At 36.3% G+C, this 23892-nt stretch overlaps 1 protein-coding gene across 1 annotated transcript in view; it reads right to left on the minus strand.

The window, feature by feature from the left end:
- KHDRBS2 (KH RNA binding domain containing, signal transduction associated 2) overlaps positions 1–23892 on the minus strand; it is a 330971-nt gene that overhangs the window by 29254 nt on the left and 277825 nt on the right. The window contains exons 8-10 of the mRNA XM_056488316.1: positions 17338–17396; positions 3280–3453; positions 1263–1314 (exon numbers count right to left, since the gene is read on the minus strand). Coding sequence (XP_056344291.1) covers positions 3356–3453; positions 17338–17396 — 157 coding nt within the window. The 3' untranslated portion in view covers positions 1263–1314; positions 3280–3355. The remainder of the gene's footprint in view (positions 1–1262; positions 1315–3279; positions 3454–17337; positions 17397–23892) is intronic.

Consider the following 23892-nt stretch of genomic DNA (forward strand, 5'->3'; position numbering starts at 1 on the left):
TGACCTGCTCACAGCTTTGTGTTATTGATCATTTCAGTAAGGCATATGAGCATTTCCTGGAATTCTTATATAGTATAATCTGTAATAATCTATAATCACAGTTATACCAGTATTTCTATCAATGGAAAGAGTGCTTTTCTCTTCTGTAGAGATATATACTGGCTGAAGCATATGAGTGTAACTACATGCAAGGTGGGCAGATGGAAGATTTTCCTACAGTGATACACTCACACTGACAGGACTGTAAAATGCAGACAAATCTTAATGCCATACTACATCATTTTGGTGTGTAAGGTGGTTCTAGCACATCAATAAAACCAATTTATAAAGATCTTGAGGCAACTCTTTGGAGAGGAAAATTAAGCCCTTTATATCTTTTTATACAACACAACTTGTGGCTTGTAAGTAACTGCTGAATACCACCATACCTGGAAAATGTTACATTATCCAGACCACAGTCATGGGGAAAGATTCCAGAGTAATAATAAATGTGAATAAATGTGTCTAGGACTGTGTATTTGTGTAATCTTATTTAATTAAGAATGATGACAAAAATTTTTACTTTTTGTATTGTGATTAGGTTCACACTTCATGGACAAAGTTGTAACTGAGATGAATTTTTTTTTTTTTTTGTTTCCAGTTACGACATTTGTCTTCAGTCAAAAATATCACATAAAACCTGAAGTCTATTTAAGGTCATCCAAGAGACACCTTTATGCTTAAATGTATTTAACAGAGAAATATAAGTAATGCCTCCATCCATGCCATTGCATAGTAATACCTAAACGTCCCTGCCATTCTAAAGCATAAAAAAAGAAAAACCTACAAAGCAAAAGAAAAAGTAACAAACTTCCTGTCTCTATACAGATACATTTTTCATAGGAAGAAATTTTAAATCTTTTCAGAAGCAAAGACAAGCTAGCATTGCATTTTTCTTTGCTATGTAACTAGCCAAAATGTAGGCATGCTTTTAATAAACAGAAGCTCATATTTTTAGCAAAAGCAGTTACAGAGTACACCATCTTAATATTTACCATTAAAAGGCTAGATGACAAGACTTCTTTTATTGAAATGAAGAGTATCATAACACATAGGTAAATGTTTTGATTTTACCATAATCACTATGCTGATATGCAGAGAAACATTGCTGAAAAGACATTTATTTTAACACTGTAGCTGAATACATTCTGGTGCATTAGTAAAAACAAATGCAGAGAGAAAAGAGGAAATAGGAAAACCTCCTGAGATGCAGCAGAGCTTACCTGACCACCTCCCAGCAGATCTGCTGCTTAGCTGTCCAGTGCCTGTGAGTGCCTGAAACAGTGAAACAGAATAAACTCAATGTAACCATCATGTAGCCTACTAAATTCACTTTAACACGTCAATGGACAAAACATACTCATCATAAACTATTCAAAAAGAGCTAGCATGCAACTCCAGCTGCAAGAGATTTTGTTCACAAACTGAACAGCAATCAGCCTCTACTTTAGTCGCATCATCAAAAAAGTAAACCAATCACATTGACAAAAAGCCACTGTAAACAAAAAGACTGTATTGAAAAGATTAACAGTTTTGGAATCCCTACCATCAAGTCTTCTGTTTGGTTTGGTTTTTTTCATCAAAATTTAGGTTATATATTTGTTGTTAGCAAGAGTTGCATTACTATTATTGTTAATTTTAGTTCTGTTTATTACCTTGAGGGTTATATATTGTAGAATAATTTTGTTGTCACTAGTTAATGTTAATTAGTTGTTTTAATAGCCTATATACCTATTTGTTATCTTTTGGTAGGTTTACTTTTTTAACTATCAGTAACTTAATAACTGAGAATATTTTACATTACTGTTGCATACTCAAAATTACAGAGTTACTATTAGTGTTACCTGTTTAACGTTTAGTCATCCTTTGAGTCCTGCGACATTTTTCCTTAATAATCATCAGCCATCAAGTCTGATAGTCTCAAAAGAAATATCAGCCCTCTAAACTGCCTTCAAGGGCGGTGATATTTAGCACTGAAAATTACAAATAAAGTTTTTGAAGTTGAGTACCAACAGCTGGGCAGTGACACTGATGATTTGTTTATCAAGACAAATTGTTATATACTACGAAAAATGCAGTCAACGCACTCTTCTGAGTGAAAACAAATAGGTGAATCTATGCAATGCTTACATGTTGAATGGGATATTTAATGTGCGGGGAAACTCAAAGGTTGAAGAACTAGCATTTAGACAGTCTAACAGTGGTAAGTGGTAATCTTACCTCTTTAAACTCCATTACATTCTCACGAGAGACATGCTAATACAAACAAGTCAATCAGAGTTTGTGTTTAGCAAGATCAAGCTTAAAGGATAGTTTAAAATCCATTTATTGTTCTAAAGCATTTTTTTCCATTAACATGTTATACATTAGTGGATACTAACCATGATTCATGTAACAGTTTAGTTTGTTAACTTTTATATTATTTAACAACCAGAAGTTATTAATACAACTTTTAAAGTCTTACACAAAAAATCTTAAAACAGGCTTGGGTTCATTTTTGTAATTTTTATATAAAAAACATTTTAGGCATCTCTTGAAAAAGAAATAAAGCAGGCATTTAAAGCTAGAAAACAAGTAATTCCAAATTTAGTTTGTTACAAAAGGTTTCAGCTTTATTGACAAATTATGGCAAACATATTTGACAAAATTATGGTTTCCTATTTAGAGAAGCTTACACATGGAACTTTAAGTGATTTTTTTTAACAAATACAGGTTAAAACACTGAACAACTTCAGTTAGCTACATACATACAGTAGCTGCTTGTTTTCAACCCCATTAAAACATCATTTAAAATTAAATTTACAAACTTAATATCGAGCATCTTAATCTAAACTAACATATATTAAAAAAGACAGGTTAAGACATCTTATCTACAGCTTGATTATTGTCTGGCTCAAGAAAAAAAAAAACAAAGAAACCCCCCCACCAAAAAACTCAAACATATTACAGTCTTTCAGCAACCCTAAACAGAAACTCAGGCTTAACTAGTATGTTAGACTCAAGAGCTGTAACAGTGTCATGCTTTTTAGTTACACACAGCAATGAATACAACCAACAGAACATCATCTTTGAATAGTTTATAGACAATGCTTGCCAAAGGTTTTTTGTCTCTGTCTTTTTAAGTCCGTGTTATAAAATAATACTAATGCCAATGTCACGCCAATGTTATAGGAAATACAAGTAGTACATAGGATAATAATGAGCAGTAATCCCTAGGATAGAAAAGAAATGGACTATTACTTGTCTTGTTGCTGTTTATGTGGAGACCACAGGCTATTAATTGTCTTTGAGAGGAGGTGACAGATGAGGAGGACCTTCAATATCTACCATAGGGGTGTTCCCTGTAACCCCCTCTGGCTGACCTTGGAGGCGGTGCCTTTAGGCTGGAACGGGTCGTGGCCCATTCTTCTTGTGCTAAAAACAGAAGAGAAAAACACGTTTTGTAAATATCTAAGACTGAAGGAACAAAGGGATGCCACTGCTAATGGCTGTCAAAATTCTTGAGGGTTGTGGCTGAAAGCTTAAGAAAAACAAAATGAGGATGGTCTTATCATCCACTTCTTCATCCTCCCACAAAAAAACTTACAGACAACTAACCTACTTCTCTACACAGGCAACCCGTCTATCTTAGGAAGAAAAAAAAGCCTTACTCCTTCAGTTTCAGCAGAGAATGAATAACTACTGTGTTGGCGGTACAGACAGCTCTGGAAAAATCACTGCATTAGTCTGCCAGTTCAGAATTTATTTGATGTTTTGAGTTTCTAGTATTTAAGTTAAAGCAGAAATTTGAATAGCAGTTAATGCAGTTGGTATGGTAACAAGATGAGGAGTTGAATCGTGAAAAGATAAGAAAGATATGTTTCATTTTTAACTTCCATTTGAGACCAAAAGAGAGGAAATAATGGAAGAAAAACGTGTAGAAGTGAAGCTACCACATTAAGCAAGAGGAGATTTTACTTTGCAATATCTTTAGAACACTTTTTCAAATTTGGTGAATCAAAAACGCTCAGGAAGAATGAGCTAAAAAGTATAAGTCTAGCTCAGTTTTTACAGTGCTTCTACAAATCTTCTTCTTCCTCCCTGATGTGATGTTTCTGGGACTTAGCCCTTCCAAAGGGGCAATCAGCAAACTCTCTACAGTCCTGGTCCAGCAGCTGAACCCAAAACTTGAATTTTCTCCTAAATCAGACAGTGGGTCATCAAATGATTCCTGACTTCAGCTGATCACACTTAGAGTGATTAAAATGGACATGCACAAACCACAGTGTATCATATCACACCAGAGTGCAACATTGCTGGTAGCTTGTTTTTGCTAATGACCCCTGACTTTTGTGGCCACTAAGAACATAAATAGTTGTCACAAGGCAGAAAATACTAAATGTTTTAATCAGGTATCAAAAATGCCTTTTTCAAAAATATGTGACTATAAGAAATGAAAATATTGAACATAAAATGTCTGTTAAAATTCTGAAAGCTATTTCTTCTCTGCAAGATAAGTCTTCTCTGCAACTACACTTCATTATCTCATTGCTTTGAGGTATGGGGAATAGCAGCTGCAGAGCTGAAGTGAGTTCAGGCTAGCCTGCACAGAGTGGGCATCTCTGGGAAAGATTTGGTAGCAGTTGATTTTGATATGGAACAAGAAACACTCCCACTTTGATTTTTTGGTGCACTCAATTTATTTTCTTTTTCTTTGAGTTATCCAGGATGTTCTCTTTTTGAGTATCAGGGGTTTTATGGTCACATGAAACCAAAGTTTACTGTGGAAAGCTACTGCCTAGAGGGTTGAAGAAATGGCAGCCAATATGATATAGCTCTAAATCCTCAGGTCTCTCATTCCTACAGGGAATAAGTTTCTGTATACTGAATTTAAAATCCTGTCTCTGCAGTATGTATCATTACACCCTTTAAAAATGGCATTTTGCTGTAAATTTTTTCCAGCTTCAATTACCCTTTGCTGAAGTGTTACTACATTTGCAGAGAGGCCTTGGGGACAAGAGAAATTGATATGGAAAAGAGAAGCTTCATTTATATAAATGAAAATGACTGAAGTAGTAAAAATATTCCATAAATGTACAACACAAAGCCAATTTCTTGTTCCTTTTTAGTCCCCTCACTGTTGTCCAGATTGAAGCACCTTTATATAAAGGTGAAATGTACAGTCTTTTTGGTAGTACTCACGCAGTAAAACATTACTTTGTATTACCAACTGAAGGAACTGCTTTTCTTTTACTGTTCTTAAAGCAAACTGCTCCCATGACTGTACCAGCTTCTGATATGGAACAAAAACCAAATCATAATTCTTGGTTCAAGCCTTTTATGCTCTTTTTTTTCAGTAACATGGTGTACCTATTTGCTTGATTTCATAACACCATCATTGAAATGTGATAGTTGACAGCTAACAGCTCCTGTTGATATTGCATGATAGACACTACTGCATTAATGGACGAATCCATAGCCAAAACAGATGTGGAAATTTTGGGAGCAGCACTATCAAGGGTTTCTGAACAACATGTGCCAGTACATTACTAGATGCAGCCACACCAAAAAAGAAAACAGATTGCTAGTGGTTTTCTCCTAGAGGTGTTTTTAATGAACAACAATATACCTGCTAGTAATTAAGTGTTCCTTGACATGAAAGCTTCTCTTTCATGTCTTCCTTCCAGAACTCCAAAGTAACCTTCTTCTTTCAGCACCAAGAGAAGAAAGAGAGCTCCTGAGAATGGAAATCTCTATCTTTGGGAACAATCTTAAAAGCTGGAGTCCTATAGACTACCTCAGCAGTCACACAGAGATTTAGGTAGCTCGTTGGGTAGCAGGAGGGTCGAAAGTTTGATTACCAGGCTGAGTTTCACTGTGAGAACTGGAGAATGGTGAGCGAGCCTGATCTTCCTCTGAAAGACTGTGCCAAAAGGGGAAGGAAAGGCAGCCTGGACATATTTAATCTTAAGAAAGTGACACGTTAATGAGATAGAAATGGCGAGGCATTTCAGGTGAAGAGCAGGCAGTAGGTGTAGCTTTGGAGAGAGAAAGGTCATTGGGAGAACTTCGAGAGACTGCCCAAGAGCTGGAGAAAGGTGCAGGGTTGTTGTTGTGTTTTAATGCTGATTCCTTTTCCTTTTTTCTCATTCCTGTGAAAAGAAACTCTGTGGGGTCTGATCTTCCCTCAGTGACATCCAGACTTCATCCAGTCTTTCTGCTCTATCAGCCCACACTCATTCCCTGTCCTTTCCACTTCTGACTGTCTCCAGTGCTATCAGGTGTCAAAGTCTATGGTCAAAAAGAAATCCACACAAGCAGCTTAATAACTGAGGGCAGAGGATTCAGTTTTTTCAGGAATTTGGTATTATTGGCAACTTTGCCATTCTTAGTTAAGGAGAAATATTTTATGTTTTGCTTTCAGAAACTAAAAGTATAAGTTATTGCAAAGATTTTATAGGTGAGGAATCTTAGAGGAATACAGGCTGGGCTGAAGGATTGCCTTGGGTGTGATGGTGTCATAGCTACTTTGCTAAGAAATGTGAAGACATGGGAACAGCACTTTTAATTACACTGCATATGTCTTTCAATCTGCTATATGCTGCTGTGAACTGGTATCTGAAGCTCACCTTTAGGATATAAAATTAATTATTATTATCACAGGCAATCAGCACCCTTGGTTGATGCCTGATTGAATTTGCATGTTAGTGTTTCTGCACTGATTTTTATGGTTCAGATGGGCTCTTATTTACTTTACTCTATTAATTGAGTTATAGAAATTATTCCAGAATTTATTAAAGACACAACAGATACACTACTTGAGGCTGTCTTTAAAGATTATTTTTGATCAACTGCTAGGAGAGTCCATAGCTCTACTCTGTTTAAATACAGATTTTTTTTTCTTACTGGAGAGTCAGGATGTAAAAAGGTCGTATCATTTTTAACCTGATAAATTTCTTTGAATATGGGATCAAAACAGTAACATTTATAGCACAGAGAGGGGTACATATGAAAAGTTGTTTCTGTCTTACTGTTTGCCTGTGCCTTATTGAAAGCACAGAAAAATTCAGAGGCCTATCCATGTTGCTATCATCACATGGTAAATGTCTTTGAGTAAAGGTTCAAGAAAATAACATAATCAGACACTTTTTTAAACTCTTCATTTAGCATTCTGCAACCTTAGAATAGAACTTTCCGGAATTGAATAAAACTCTTTCAAATATGCAAAGAGGGAAAAAATGCAATATTTAAAGGGCAGATCATAAGAACGAATGAGTTAAAAATAAAAATATATATTAATGGCATGTGATTTACATAGAAATGTATTATTCCCTAATTGTTTTGATTTATATTCATTGTTTAGTCCTGGTACTAATCAAGACTTGATCACTTTTTCTTCCCAGAAACTTATTTAACATTTGAATATAGTCCACAATTACTGGGCACAATTTTATTAATTTATGATCAATTATTTTGGACAGATGGCCAGGAAAAGATTAGAAAGAGCTATTCTGATTAAAGATTTAAGATTTATATAACAGGAAGTAATGTAATCATTCAATTTGATTTTTCATTTACCTTTTGGTGTTTTAGAAACAGAATTTGATTTTGATTCAGAATAAAATAGTTTCTTTTCCTGGGAGAAAAAAAATCTCTTTTACTGCATACATGTGGAGAGAGCACACTGCACAGGAATTTGGGTTACTAGCTCTACTCTTTGTTTCTCAGTGACCTTGGACAATTGCTCAATATTTTGTGGTATGGCTTCCTCACTGGTAGAATGAGACAAGAATACCTCCCTCCCTGGAGTCTTCTGAGAGGAAATTAATTGCCTGAGCAGTAAGAGAAAAGTGATATAGATATGCTGATCAGAAGACCCAATAGAAACCAGATATAGATTTAAAATGGAAACTCTTAAAATTAGAATGCCTTTCTTTGGACAATTCAATTTGTGCCATATTTCTAGTAAGCCTCCACAGAAAGATGGATGGAAACAAAATATTACTTGCAAATGGCTGGAAAATTTGTCCTACACAAGCTAATGACTGAAGCTCAACTAGCTTTGTCAAAGCCAGTATTTCAGCCCAAAAATCCACAAGAGAAGGTAGCTGCACATTTCTTGTGTCGTAATTACACAAGTATATATTATTTTAGACAAAAATGAAAGAACAGATTTTGGGGGTTTTCTTAAGGAGAACATATACTTTTTTCACTCTTCTGGTTTCTTTTTGCTTATGTGCAAAGCTTGCAAAATACACAGGATTTTCTGTCTTGACATCTACACATTTTATTATTTTGTGAGAAGAGCTGAACTTTCAAATCACAAATGCTGCCTTTCTTATTTGAAATTTGGAGTTTTGAGAAGACAAATGTTTTCAAAACACAGGCTCAAACCCATTAAGCTAGTTTACACCATTCTAGTTAATTTACTAGACCTGCAGTATGAAATATATACAGCTTAAAACCTGGAAATTAATGGAAAACCTTGTGGTTTAATAGTTTACTTTATGAACACTGCTGTTCTAATTCTCTAATGCTCTTTAAAAAACCCCAAGCTACTGCCCCTATGCTTGGTAGTACCTTCTCTTCAGGAGGGCAAACCATTTAAACTGTGTGGCTGCTCCAAATCTGCTTTAGGGTTGAGAGCTTCCCTGGCTTAAACTGGTAGTGGAGGATCACAGAAACCCTCCAGCTGACAGCACTGGAGCAGACAAGAGGTGCTTGTGCAGTCCCCTCTGCCAGCCCTGCCTGCAGGTTAAGCAATGACAGAGGGAGTTGCAGTAATGACCAAAGGAGGAAATGATTTCTGAGTAAAACTTCTGTAGTGAACACCTGCCACAGACAGGGAAGGAGCAGCATCAGACAAACTGACAACTAGTCTGGGAAACTGCAACGCCAGGAGGAACAAGACTCTTACCAGTGCTGTTTGGAGGTGAGTGTGAATGTTACAGTGTAGAAGGAGTTTTATTTTTCACTTATTTCCAGTAAAAATTGGTTTTCTATTACTTTATGGTCACGGAACATGAAGCATGCACTCATACACCGCATCTGGAATTAAATAGATGCACATCAATGTTACAGACTTTTGTCTTAGATTCTCCAGCTCTACAGTTCCCATGGTGCAAGGCAGTGAAATTACCATTTGAAATATTACATAGGGAAGTTTTGCATGATTTAGTTATTTTTATTCTGTCATAGAAAATTATTTATAATTCAGAAGTAGTAGAGGAAACACAGTAAATTGCTAGAAATTAAAACCAATCTAGTGCTACATGCAGAATTTTTTTTTTATTTTCATAGCGTAACTGGACTACAAAAGTTTTAGGATATACAGATAGTTAAAATAATGGGATAAGTTTAAATATGGGACTTTCTAAAGAATTATAGTCTAGTTAAAACACTGATTTGACAAAACAGCAGTAGTTCTATCATCATCCCCACATTAGGCACCAGAGATGAATTCAAAATGTGCTTCTTTCCCTGCAAACTTTTAAAATCATGCTCCTATGAAAATCATAAATCCCCTCTGAGGGAATGAATGACACTTGAGATACAGCTAAGGTGGTTCCTTCAGTAAAAGAATTGATAAAATTTTTCAGAAAATCAAGAAAACGTTTTTGTCAATTCATTCTGTGCCACAGTAGGAATGCTGCTATCAGTAAGTATAGAAATTATTGAAATAGAAAATTAAAGGAGGGCAATTTATTTGGTGTATCTTCTATCCATATGCAGTAGAAATCTTCAATGCCTCCTGTTTCCAGTGGAATAAAATATTGAGTGCTGTACAGGAGGACTCAGGAGCACTTCTGAGTTCCCAGGGCTGGGTGTACATCTTCCTCATGTTCAGCAAGAGACCAGATGCCTCAATCAGCCCAAAATGAAGATGGTCATGGAGGACCACAACACACTTCTCAGAGCTATGTAGCAAGGCTGTTAGCAGAGAAGGCTTGGGGGGCATCAAGATGCAGATGCTGTATCAATATCAGCACACAGTGCACACCAATAGGGATGAATGGCAGAGGGAATTTTTCAAGTAATTTTAATTTCAGATTGGCCCTAGTATGAGCCTCTGGAAGCAAAATCTCTCAAACAGTTGGGATTGCATCTTAATTTCAAACTAAAATTTATGTACTTTGAACCCACTCGGTGATGTGGAAAGAAGACCCATAAATGCAGGCAATGGGTAAATCTGCTTCCAAAGAACACTCCTGCTCTCATGCTAGTGCAGAAGCTAGTGCAGAAGCATGTGTTAAATAGCCAGCCAGGTGCTATGTCAAGACACCATAAAACCTCCACCACAATGGTACAATCTGTGCCTTATTGTCTCTGAAATGCCTAATTAATAATAAGATGGATTAGGAAGTGGTTGGAAAGTCACATTCAAAGGGTGTGGTCAATGGCTCAGAGTCCTGATGGACATGAGTGACAAGTGGTGTCCCTCAGGAGTCTGTATTGGGACCAGAGTTATTTAATATCTTCATTACTGACAGAGGTGATGGGATTGAGTGCACCCCCAGCAATTCTGCAGCTGACACCGAGCTGAGTGGTGCTGCTGGAGGACAGGATGGCATCCAGAGGGACCTGGACAAGCTCAAGAAGTGGCCCAGGGGAACCTCATGCAGTTTAACAAGTGCAAGGTTCTGAGTCAGGGCAATCCCTGCTATCAGTCCAGGCTGGGGGAGGAACAGATGGAGAGCAGCCCAGCCCAGAAGGACTTGGGGGTGCTGGTGAATGAGAGACTGGAAATGAACCAGCCTTGTGCTCACAGCCCAGAAATCCAACTGTATCCTGGACTGCATCAAAAGCAGAGTGCCCAGCAGGGCAAGGGAGGGGAAGGATCCTGCCCCTCTGCTCTGGTGAGACCCCACCTGCAGTGCTGCATCCAGCCCTGGGGTCCCCAGCACAGGAAGGACAAGGACCTGTTGGAATGAGTCCAGAGGAGGGACACCAAGATGATCAGAGGGATGGAGCACCTCTGTTATGGGAAAAAGCTACAAAAACTAGGTTTGCTCAGCCTGGAAAAGAGAAGGCTTAAGGGTAAACTAATTGCAGCCTTCCAGTATCTGAAGAAACTTACAGGAAAGATGGAGATGGACTTTTACAAGAGCATTAAAGACAGGAGAGGGGGAAATAGCTTCAAATAGAAAGAGAGCAAGTTTAGGTTATATATTAAGAAGAAACTCTTTACTGTGAGGATGGTGAGGCAATGGGTTGCTCAGAGAAGTTTTGATTGCCCCTATCCATGGCAGCATTCAGGCCAGGCTGGATGGAACTCTGAGCAACCTGGTCCATGTCTTCATCCACAGCAGGTGGGTTGAAACGACAGGATCTTTAAGGTCCCTTCAAACCCAAACCATTCTATAATTTTATTATGCATTCTATGATGATTTTAAGAACCAGACACCAAGGAAAGTTTTCTTTGGTATGGTGCCATGATATTTTCTAGGAGACACCAAATATATACCCTCAGATGATATAAATGAAAAATTGGTGCCCATTAGTAAGACTTTGTTAATTACTGTTGGTAAAGACATTGTTTGTAATCACATGCCATGTGAAGTCAAGCACTGTAGTGATGGGAATCTGACCTGTATCTTTTACATCTGCAAATCAGTCACTATGAATTATTTGAGCACTTGATTTCTTACATTTGAACATTTAAATGAAAACAGGCTAGAAAAAAATAGGGCCAGAAACCCTTAGCATGCTGAGCATCATGAATATTAGAACCAACAATCTACAACACCAAAGTTATTAAAAATGAGGAAGAAGCTTGGACTCAAAAGCAGAAAAAAATCTCAGATCTCCATCTGCAGAGCAATTGCTATTAAGTACTTTTTCAAAATTCACAAGTATTTTTTCCTCTGTATACATTGTGACAGGGCTTCATTTTACTTTGTCATTGCCATAGAAGGTTTATGTCACACTAGAATGCCAGTGCCTTGAGTTTCTCCATGACATGAGCATGTTTATGTCTTTTAATGAAGTATGAGAATTCATGTCTCCTAAAGTAACATCTCTTCAACCAAGCCATTTTTCAGAATTCTAGAGGTTTGAACCCTCCATACACACTTTCCCCAGCTAATTTCATCATGATATACTTAGTTTTACTTGTTCAGCAGGAACTGTTTTTAGTGTAGAAAAACTTAATTTACCAGATGAAACAGTTTTTAGGGCAAACACAGAATGAAAAAATAAACTATATAATACAAGAGTAGTGGAATATTGCTGTACATTTTTATTTGTTAGCTATAAAGGTCTATAAAGAATTTGTTTATTGAGTGCCATCTCTGTAGAGGATTATTTAGTAAACTAATTGTTATAACAATTGCAAAGCTCTTATATGGAGTGACTAGCAGGGAATTACTTGTGAAATGGTTAAATCATTGTGACAACATTTTACAACTTAGATGATGTCTTACATTAAAAGGAATTACATCAAACAATTACACTCTCCAATTTTAATTAAAGACGGAAATATCCTAGAAAAAAATACCCAGTTCTTTATAAGTACATAATGCTAAACTGGAGTAGAATATGCATCAAAAAACATGGTCATTTGAGAAAATCTAAACAGCTGAAAATTTTAGGTGAAGATACAAAATGTTTAAATAATGACTCCTTAATGCAATGACAGAACATGCAGTAAAAAGCACTGCAAGCTTCTCCTGAAAAGCAGCAGTAATGTTACTGGAGTTCATTTATGTCTTCTCTCTTTGTGTAGGTGGCAAGCTATAGATTAACCTTCCTAACTCTTGCCTAAGGCCTTTGGCAGATGGTGTTATCCTAATTTAACTGTGGTGGTTTAGGAGGTTATAGACTTCCACCTGTCCTTTCACTCTCTGACTAGGGTTTCTGCTTTTTTGGTAGTAGCAGCAAGAAGTCTGAGTGTACTGGTCTCTCAGATACTGGAGTTCATGACCTGACATAAAACATAATGGCCATAATTTTCAGGTAATACACAAGGCAGGATATGCACGAGGCTGTGAACTGTGGCATGTGACAAGAGGCACACCCTCATTACTGTGGCAATCACCCTTTGGAAGCAGGGGCAGAAACCTCTTCAACCTTCTGCAGCAGCAACTGGCAGAGCTCACCACTGGAGTCACCAGTCTTTGGGAGAACTAAGACAGAAAGAGACACTCATAAACAAAGTTTGGAATGCTCTGATCAGTACAAGGGCAAAAAAGGATTCAGATGATAAAACAGGGAACCAGGTCAGATTTAATGAGCTCAGCTCCTTGGTTCTGCCTTGCCTGCAAGTCATATACTCTTCTCTGTTATCTCTAATGTGGCCTAACACAATGCAGCACTTGAATCAAGAATGCTATTTCCTCTAAAAATAAAAAACAGGGAAAAGGAGAAAGAAATGAGAACAGGAATTGATTACAAAGGGCTTTTTATTTACAGTGCTCCTGTCCAGAGAAGATACTTTTTGGAGCTGGACATGACATTATATATGGGCAGGAAAGATTTGTAGTTACCAAACTTTAGGTGAACATTTTATCCTAATCGATTTGTGAGACATGAATCATTAAATTCATGTTTTCACTAGATATCTCTCCAGATGACAACACTGCCAGAAGGGAAACCACAAAATTACTAATCTAAAATGAGAGGAAAGAATATCAACCATTTCTTCATAAATTAATCCAATTTCATGCCTTCTCTTTTAAAACATAAGCATCAAGTTAACATGGCACCATTACCTTAGTTTAGACTTATCTGCAGGTATCAAAACCTTCAGTGGACAGAATTATTATAAATGTTTGAGTGTGATTAAAGATGAGGACGCTTTACATTTTTAAAATTTTTTACAGTGCTTTAAATTACTGATCTTTTATTTTTAAACTACCTTCTAAAGATATTTATTTACAACTCACATGAAGAAGCCTATAAGGACTAAGATTCTCAGGATTTTCAAGCATATGTACCGAATTTATGTTTCTCAGCCTGGAACAGTGATCCTCAAAATTCTCTAGCAGTAGCTCATAATCCTGATCCTATAAAAAATTTGTAGGAATCTTGTAATTCCTGAGTACTGTATTTCCATGTGCTCAGAGCCTGCTGCAGGGAATGCTTTGAAGTGTCTCTACTTTGATCCTTCTGAGAGACTAGGTGACAAACATGTCAAATCACAACAGAGTTAAGTGTCTAATTTCATGAGGGGGTTCTGTACTGCAAATTTTCGTTCAAGGAACAACCCTTATTTATGGAAAGCAGTGTGATTTTATATACATCCCTGACCTTCCCATTGTCTTGGGAGATTCCTTGGCTAGGTTTGGAGGGGATGGAATTCTTATGAACCTTCACAAAATAAAGTGAGCAGGGAGTCAATGCAGTTAAGTTATAGATTTTACAGCACTGAATTCCTGTTTAGGAATCCATCTTGACCAGCCTCTGACAAGTGACTTAGATTCTTCCTTGTTTAGTACTTCCATCTAATCAAAGAGATCTGAACTTGCTGAGAATTAAACGTGCTCAGGTGGGCTCTGCTCTGAAACCCTCCTCTGATTTTTTAACTATATTGTGAAAAAAATCCATAAATCCATAAATCTTATGATCTTCTGAGGAAACAGTTTTCCCAATCAGAATTCTCCACAAGTTCTTTCAAAAGGAGCACAGAAGAACCCATGAGACCCATGTAAACCACCTGCTAGCTCTCAGGAGTACAGACAGCAAGAAAAGTCATAGTAGGCAGCTCACACAGGAGTATTATTGTGCTCTATACTTTGGAAGTTACAGAGAACTCTATTTTATACTTTAAAAAGATTGTAAGGATGAAGTAGCAATACTATTTCATTGAATTTACTTAATGAAAAGTAAAGAAAACCTTCTCAGGATTGAAAACTGTCCTCCCTAAAGGTAAGTTGGAAGTAAGATGATGCATGGAAAAAAGTTAAAAAATGCCAAGCTAGTAAATTTTGAATAATTCAGATATTGTTATTGGAAAGGATAAGGGAGACAAGACAAGTTGTTGCACAAAACACCTAAGAGTTGCCAACAAGACTATGTTCATGTACCATTTGTCTGTGGTCTTATTCAGAGTTTTGGAGAATTTGGAATTACAGAGGTGCCAAAAAGAATTGCAAAGGAGGAATATAGCCTTGTTATGGAAGGCACAACAAGGTGTGAAACTATTCAAATGAAGGAAAAACTGTTAATTTCTGCAGGGTGGTGAAAAATTAAGGGGCACCTGATTTTATATAGTGGGATGGATTCAGGAGACTCACAATGAGTTACAAAAGTAGAGAACTGGAAACAGAGAGTTAGGGTAAAGTTAGGTGAAGATAAGAAAGGGTAATAGATCTGATACAGAGAGAACATCAGCATATGCAGCAAGAACTCAGAAAATGAGGAAATTAAGCATATATTCTCTAGCTCTATAGCTCTGGTACTCAGATTACCTCCTCAGATAAATCAGGCTGACTAATGAAGGACAGAAGTTCCTGCAAAGATATCCAAGGCATGAAACTGGCAAATTTACTAATTCCTAAAGCAAGAGAACTAAGAGTAGCATAAACAGCTATACATAAATGTATCTGCTTCCAGAAAGTAGCAAAATTGCAATCTGAAATATTATTCAACTTTAAGCTTATTCCAGGTGGTTGGTAACACTCAGACCTTTGTATTCAAATGTCAACTCAGAAAATAATTCAAGCAAAAAACAAAGCAAGTCCACAGTTATCAGCCATGTATTTTAAGTCTAACAAAGGAAATCCAGGCATATTGGGTTTGTTTCAGCTACTGAGTGGAAAACAAAAAAAAAAAAAAAAGAGCTTCATGCAGAGCATAAATTTAGTCATGATGCCACTCTGTGAACACTTTGTAAGCCTTAGCTAATTAGTCCATTCAAAATCCCTGCTGGGAAAACAAGTAATATTCTTCTAGTTTTACAAATGAGAGATTGGAAGGAAAGTGACACTACTTTAAATGTCTTGCCCAAACACATGGAGATTCAGCATGGTGGAGTGTAATTAAAAGTTAAACAGTGAGTAATTCTTACTGCTGAGCTCAGACTATTCTTTTCTGCATTGCTCAAAAGCTTAGTGGTGCATTCAGGATAGCAGTGGAGAGGGGATCTTTAGATGGGAAGAAGATCTTCCACTACTAAAAATGCTATTAAAAATGTATGTGCAAAAAGGAAGCAAAACAAAGGGTAACTGAACCACTCACACTCATATGGATAAGCTATTATTACTTGCCTAGCTTTGAAAATATGCTTGACTGCACATTCTATCATCCAAATATATTGTGAGAACTGATTGTACAAAAAAATAAGTTATTTCTGATTATGCAATGAAATCATTTTGACAACATCTCAGAAATGTCTATTTCTGTACTAATACAAAGGAAACTGCAAGTTTGCATCAGTGACATTTGCTTCACAGCTGCATGAATTAAATTATTTATTTCACGCAGCAACCCTTATATAACCCCTTAGTGTAACTTTCATTTGCAGCACCATTTCCAGCAGCTCTCACTTTCACAATGCTGTGGAAGTCACCATGCAGACTTAGACTTTGGAAGCAGTAAATCAGGCATGACATCTCTGCTGAATATTAGGGTCACTCTTTAAGCTGACAGTAGTCAGCTTTGCTCTGTTATTTCAGTGAAAATCTCTGAGTGAGATTCACTGTGTTACCTGATACAATGCACTGATAACTATTAATAGGAAAATAAGGTCTAGAATCTAGTTATTAAAATATATCACTAATAGCAAACTACAGATCTAGAAAATGGTTTGTACTCATGGGAGCTACACTTCTCTTCCTTTCATGCCTCCCATACCCATGAAGTGGAACTATTCCAGCTCAGACACAGACTTGGTGGGGAAGTGCAAAGACTCATACTGCCTAGTGTGGCATGAGATACTTCTTTATGTTGGTGCAGTAGGGGTTCCCATGGTGATGCAGCACCCTCTCTTTTTTTCCACTTTGATTAAGTCTATATTTCTAAATTTCACAAACCTTGCTGGTTGAAATGATGCACATGACAGCAGCAGATGAACAGTATCGTTGGCACATTAAGCAGACTGAAATTTAACACTATGAAAGATAATCAAGCAGTAATAGAAACTTCTGTGCTGCTGTTAAACTGACCTGTGACTGTAATTGGCTTTGTAATTTTGACTGAAATTCATCAGTCTGATTTTTTGATCCTATGTCAAAACTCACCCTGAATTACACAAATCTATTTTGTTTGGCCTTTTTAAAATGAGAAAAATAAAGAAAAGTGTATGGAAGTAATTTCTGAATTGCCAGTGACAGATATTTTCCTTTGATTTCACACATTTGCAGAAGACAGAGGAGACCTTACCGTAGCTGTCATAAGCCTCTTCACTCGTTCCGTGACCATAGTCATAATATTCAGGCACACTGTAACAGATTAAGATAGCCATGTCACTATTATCATGGATAACCAACTCAAAACAAAAACAGAGCTCACAAAATAAAAGACATTTTAACAGTTTCACATGATAACATAATCCAGCTAGTTTCAGGCATAGTGAATATTTACAGATATGAAAGAAAATGTACCAGTGAAAATAAAAGCTATAATACAGCACATCACATTTCTAATCTACTCAGCACAAAACAAATTTGATCCTAAATATGTAAACCTGGAGATGTGACAAAGACTGAGTGAAATTCTATCTGCAAAAATGAGGTCTGGAAAAAGACACTGTATCATTCAGTGTTGTTAAACCAACTAAAGGAGTGTCATCTCATTTACCTGTAGTTCTAAACATTTATGTGTTACCAAACTCAGCATAGTTTGTTTTCACAAAGCTGAGTATATTGTATGATGTGGAACCTGTAAACTACTTAACTTTACCAAAAACACTGACAGATTTCCAGCTTTGATCCTGAAGAAGAAAGCATGTCCTCACTCAAACTCACTTTCCCACAGTTTTCAAAGATTATCTATAGTCATATCAACGTGTTATCAAAATATTTCAGGCAATAGTTACATCCTGATAATCAGCAATTCCCAGCTATTATGTGGTGTGGGCATCCAGAAAATTCAACCTCTAAGAAAGAGAATTATTCACATTTTTGCTTCACTGCTATTATTATTTATAGTTATATATTATTATTTATAGCACTGTGTTTTTGGTCCCTGGTACCAAATTCATGATCAGGCTACTTCTATTGTCAGGTAACAGGTAAACATACAAAAATCAGTCTCTGCCCAGAAGTATCTGGAAACTCCATGAACTCCACTATACTGTATTTCTTCAACCTGCAGTGAACCAAACAGAGAATGTAACACTTTCTCTATTGATAGTTTTAGTTATTGTACTTCTGCTTCTTTTTCCCTGGACACTGTGAGACAGACTCTTGCAAAAGGAAGAGAAGCAGGCAATCAGCTCAATATTGCTATAATTATAACATTATTGCTCAGGCCATTTTCCATATTGGATTATTGTTTTAAAAATATTAGTTTACACTTGAGGGAGAAGCTTAGTTGACAGTGGAGTGCAAGTACAAATATTTCAGAAGTGCAATAGAGATAAACAAGCAATCTATAACAATTATTTTCTTAACCTAATTTTAACTTTGGTCACAAACAGCCTGTAATCAGATTTTTAATTTCTTGAACTTAATAGTCATCCATAACTATCCTTGGAATAATTTCTGAGAATAATTCATGTTCCCTATCTCACTCTGACTGCATGTATCTAATAACTGATAGTCAAACTGTTTTGACTTGGGTCATGTCATCCCCTAATTGGCCAGGGATAGCTCTCATAGCTTTTGGATACAAACATCCATGGATTTGGTTTTGTTTTCATTTTTTTAACTGAAAATATAATTGCTATGCATTAATTCAATAGTTAAGTCAGAAGGCATTCATGTGAGTGAACGAATTCCAATGACACCAATATCTCAGAGAGATGAAATTCATTTGATAAAGCAGTAGCAGAAAGTGGACATAAGAATAACATGAATGAAATGAAGTCAACACTTCAATCAAGACTTTTTCAGCCAGCTGAGCTCTATAAGACACAGTCACAACCAAGACTTCCTGAATAATGGAAATCATTAATGGAAATCCAGTTGCTTGAAAATGAATTATCTAAATATACAAACCCTCCTATTGAAATAGTGCAAAAAACAAACAGAAGAATACATCTTTTATTTATAGAACATAACATTCATTCTATACTGTTTTGCTATTATTTTAGTAGCCAATTAAATGAAATTACAGGACTATGTCAGGTGAAGTAAAGCACTGCAGCATGACAGTCAAGTAATTTATTTAGTCATAGCTACAAAGCTCACGGCTTAGACGTAGGAAATGACCTGCACTGCTCAGAACAGACACATGACATACTACCCAGCTCTGGCAGACAGCCCTAGGAAAAGGTACTTTTAGAAGCTGCATTTTGGCATACTGCCTGCTTTCCTGGGTAGAGGAGGGTGTTGGACTAGTGAGTGGGGTTAAAAAAAAAGAAACAAAAGAACTCCTATCTTCTGTCGGCAGGTAAGATAATAATATTTCTTCCTGATATGTTTTTGCAAACCAAAGCAGCTGCCTCCAATGGTTAGCTTTAAAAGGAGGCCAATTCAAAGGCCAGCAACTTATAAACAGCAGTCCTGCTTTCAGTGATCACTGATGAAGGCCTTGAGCTGTTACCCACCAACACAACATCCAGCAGAACACAAGACTTGCAAGAGCAGGTGAAAGATTCACTGCTACATTATTGGTGTTGTACCTTTTTATTTGAGAAAGAAAGACACAATCATAGAGATAATAAGGATGTGAGATAAAAATCTTGCAGTGAACATTCTGAACTGAAATAAACTATCAACAGGATACTAAGTTAATACACAAACAATCATAAAATAAGAAACAAGCTGTATTACAACTATAAAAAGTAATTTGTTACATAGTGCATATTTGATGTATGTGAGCACAATACTTAACACATTGCTGAAAACACACAGTACATGATTGTCATCTAAATCCTCCAACTTTATTTCCCTGAACTTAACATTTTTTTTGTAGATTTGACCCAAAATGGCATTTCAAATTCCTTGCCAACTCATATTGAAGTGTTTTGAAGAATATGTAAGTGAATAAAACTTATTTCTTACTACGAAATACCAGACTTCAACTCATATTTTGTGGGCCAGACTGCTTATTCATTCATCTGCTTTATTTTAAACCACTCTGAATACTCACTATAATCTATTAGATGCATTTAGTTGCAGACATTTTTCATTGTCTTGTGACAAAGTAAACAATAAGCAATACTTATAAAAAACGTGTGATACATTATGGCTTTACAAACATGAGGTTCTTTTTTTTTTCAAATTACTGAACTACAGAGAGATATAGTTGCAACTATTATGGCCAACTGAGAAGGAAGCAATCAGCAAATGTATTCAGCATAAATAATACTTGTTTATATAATTTTACAGTTCTCAGACTGTTCCTGGAAAATACAGTGATCATGAGCTCTAGAAACCACTGACTCTCTTGGCAGTGCTAATTGGAAACAAAACACCATTATCTATCATTAGCATTCATTACTTTCAAGCAACATGAAGTGTAATTTACTTAAAGTACATGTACCCACCTGAAAGCAGGGTGCAACACATTTTATAAAGCAGACAGGATTAACTCATCACCAACTTCTCAGCTGTTACTTGCACTATACTTTAATATCAGATTTCTGAAGCATAGAGGTCTTGATGTACTATGACTTACACTTTAGTAACCTTCTACAGGTAGCACTCATGAAAAAATGGATATACACAGGGGTATATATCTTGCAAGTTTTCTTGGGTTTATATATGAGAAACTCAGATGTAATTTTTCTCTATAAGAAATATTCACAACTCAGATACATGACCCTGTCCTAATTACTATTCTGTTGCCAAGGAGATTAATAATACATATAATGTAAATCTAAATAATCTTTACCTATTTATGCTTAATTTAAAAAACTTTTTATTTTGGTTAATATTTTTGAAAGTGTTCATTTTAAAGATTTGAAATCAAAGTTTCCATAAACTGTGATCTGTTCTCTTCTGATAAAGCTGGATCAGTTTCCACGAAAAATCCAAAATCCAAACCAGCACAAGATGTTTGTTTTTGAGAGATAAGGGTCCTTTAGTGCCTTCCAAACTGCATTATCTAGGCCTACTATGATATGATGAAGGCTCAAGTACAGAGACTGTATCTAAACAGCAACCTTTAAAGCCAACAAGGTTCGACCTCTCATTAACTGGGACTTTTTCAAATTGATCTTAGTGCAAAAAAATTAATTCCAGTTTGATTGTGTCAACACCCATGGAAAGCCACACAGATTTTTGCTCATAAAGCCTGTAGATAATACTGCTTTAAAGTGGTTTAGGCTGAGAACCACAAACAAAAGTGTTAAGACTGAAGCCACAAAAGCCTGACTCTTGGGTCAACAAGCTGCCCAAGGGAAGCGTGATGTTCACCACTCAGAGGTCACTGGGGTTAGGAACAGGAAAACATTACATTAATGAATAGGCTGCATTAGCCTTTGACCAGTCTCTTCCTGCACCTGCAGGAAGCTGCTGGCAAGAGACCCTGGGTTATCAACATTACCAGCTGGCTCCCTGGCTGCTCTGACAGCGGCAGTAATACAAGGCAGCAGAACATTGCAAGAACTGAAGAACAGAAGTACTTGTCCCTTTGTCCTCTTTGGTTTTTTGCTGTGTTCTTCCTTTCTCTCTTTTTGTTCTTTGGGGTTTTTTTTGGTGAAGGATGCATCTAAACTTTTATTCTTAAGAGTGGTTACAGACATACAATGGGCTGTCTAAAGCCAAAGCAGGAAGGTGCAAGAAAGAGTTCATCTTCTTTAAACATTGCTAACGACTGAATCTGTACAGAAGTGTACAGCCTATCCTAAAAGTTCTGTAGCCTATCCTAAAAGATCCTAAGAAACAGAAAGTCTTTGAGTAAGACCTAGATTTAGCATATTTTCCTGTAAAAACATTTTTGTTTTCTTTTCTAGTGGTCCTTTTAAACTGGTAGAGTATATGTTAGTATAATAGAAGAATATTTTATTGGGAAATGTTCGGGAAGGAGCTGGCAAATTTAGAGGCTTTTGATAAATCACTGGAATTATAACTCTGCCATTAGATAATAATTAGGCTTCTTTTGTGAAATACATGAATTGGTTCAAACTAGATGATGCCAATGAAGTTCCATGGTTTAGACTCAATGAAATAGGCTAAAATAGCCTTTGAAGAAGTAAAAATAATTTGAGATACTTCCATCTTTGTGTTGTAGTACTCAACAATGTGAGAATGAACCACTATTGTGGTTGTGGATGGGAACTCCCTGAGGAGGGATTCCCAGTCTTTCACAGTTTGCAATCAGCATCCATACCTAGACACAGAACCTTTATCACTCCTTAGAGATCTATCCCAGTCAGGGTTATCTTTAGGCAAGATTCTTGAGTTAAGCTAATGCCCAGCATAGCTCACAAGGACCCCTAGAAGTGGGATTTCATATTTTAGAGGTGGGATTCAATATTTTAGACAAGTCTCTTTTTCACATCCTCAAATGGATCCTTTGAACTCTTGGTCTAGGTAAAATTATCTCCTTATTTCCCTATATAATTTCTGTTCAGTAATCTTTGGTGTTCCAACTTTCAACATCAATGGCTGGTACAATAAATATTTAGTTCCTGTGCTAACAGGATCCAGTGTAATGTTACTGCAGTTGTTTTGTGTAAGACTGCATTTGTGAAGCTTCTCCCTTCTCCATGAGGGAGGGAGCCAGCAGGATTCAACACACAGTTGGCCATGACATAAAAGCTGCTTACACAGAGCAGTATACTTCTGCCTGGAAGAGAGGTGAGCAAGATCTGCATTCACATGAATTACAATATATGAAATTTTTACAAAATAATATCTCATTGTGGAAATGTGAATTGTGAAATTGTGAATAAAGAAATAATCCTTCTAGGAATCTGAAACTTACTGGAAGATTTTAACATAATAGAGCATTGTATCTGTAGGGAAGATGACAAATATTTTGAACACAGGAACTTACAGGATGCAGTCTTAAATCACAAACATAATCCTTTACTCAATACCCCCTTAGAAAGAATGGAATAATTTGGTGAACATTTTTTTTTAGTGGATAAAGTCTCCCTTCTTCTGAAAGCTCAATTTTGATTGCATCCATTAAACAGATGAGAACATCTCCATTACCATACTCATGTATTTATTTAATACCTTACAACATGCCTGAAGTTAAACTAGATTTCACTTTCCCCAGCATTTTTGTATGTTTGATTTTATGCTACTGAAAATATGACTTTAAAATTATTATAAACAATGAAGCCAGTAAAGTTCAACATAATTGCACGATGACTTCAGGTTCTGAACTTTTTGCAAAACATGAAACAGAAATCTATCTGAATTTAATTTCATATGGCAATTTCTATTTATCTATTCTATATTCCACTGTCATTTTCTTATAGATACAGAATTATGACTAACTATTTCCAAATATAGTAACAAATGTCTGCAGACACAGTATTTGAAAAGGGAATGATGCAGCATTTTAGGAATTCGAGACAGTTTTAGAGGAAAAACTTTTCTTTCGTTCAGAGTAGTGAAATTTGATTCCACTTTGCTCATCAAATCAAATAAATGAGAAGTGGCATTTGAAAACAGTTTCTGATGATGAATGCCATAAGTAGATTGCTGCGAAGATACATAAAATGTCATATTCTAGGCTTCCTGCCTTGATTGATTTCAACAGACTGGAAATAAAATACAGGGAAATCTTTATTTATGGACAGGCGGATATAAGCACATAGCCAAAATGAAATATGCCAAAATATAAATACAATGCACAGTGCTTAAAAACTGA

The sequence above is a fragment of the Oenanthe melanoleuca genome, chromosome 3 (assembly GCF_029582105.1).
Source record: "Oenanthe melanoleuca isolate GR-GAL-2019-014 chromosome 3, OMel1.0, whole genome shotgun sequence".
Lineage (NCBI taxonomy): Eukaryota > Metazoa > Chordata > Aves > Passeriformes > Muscicapidae > Oenanthe > Oenanthe melanoleuca.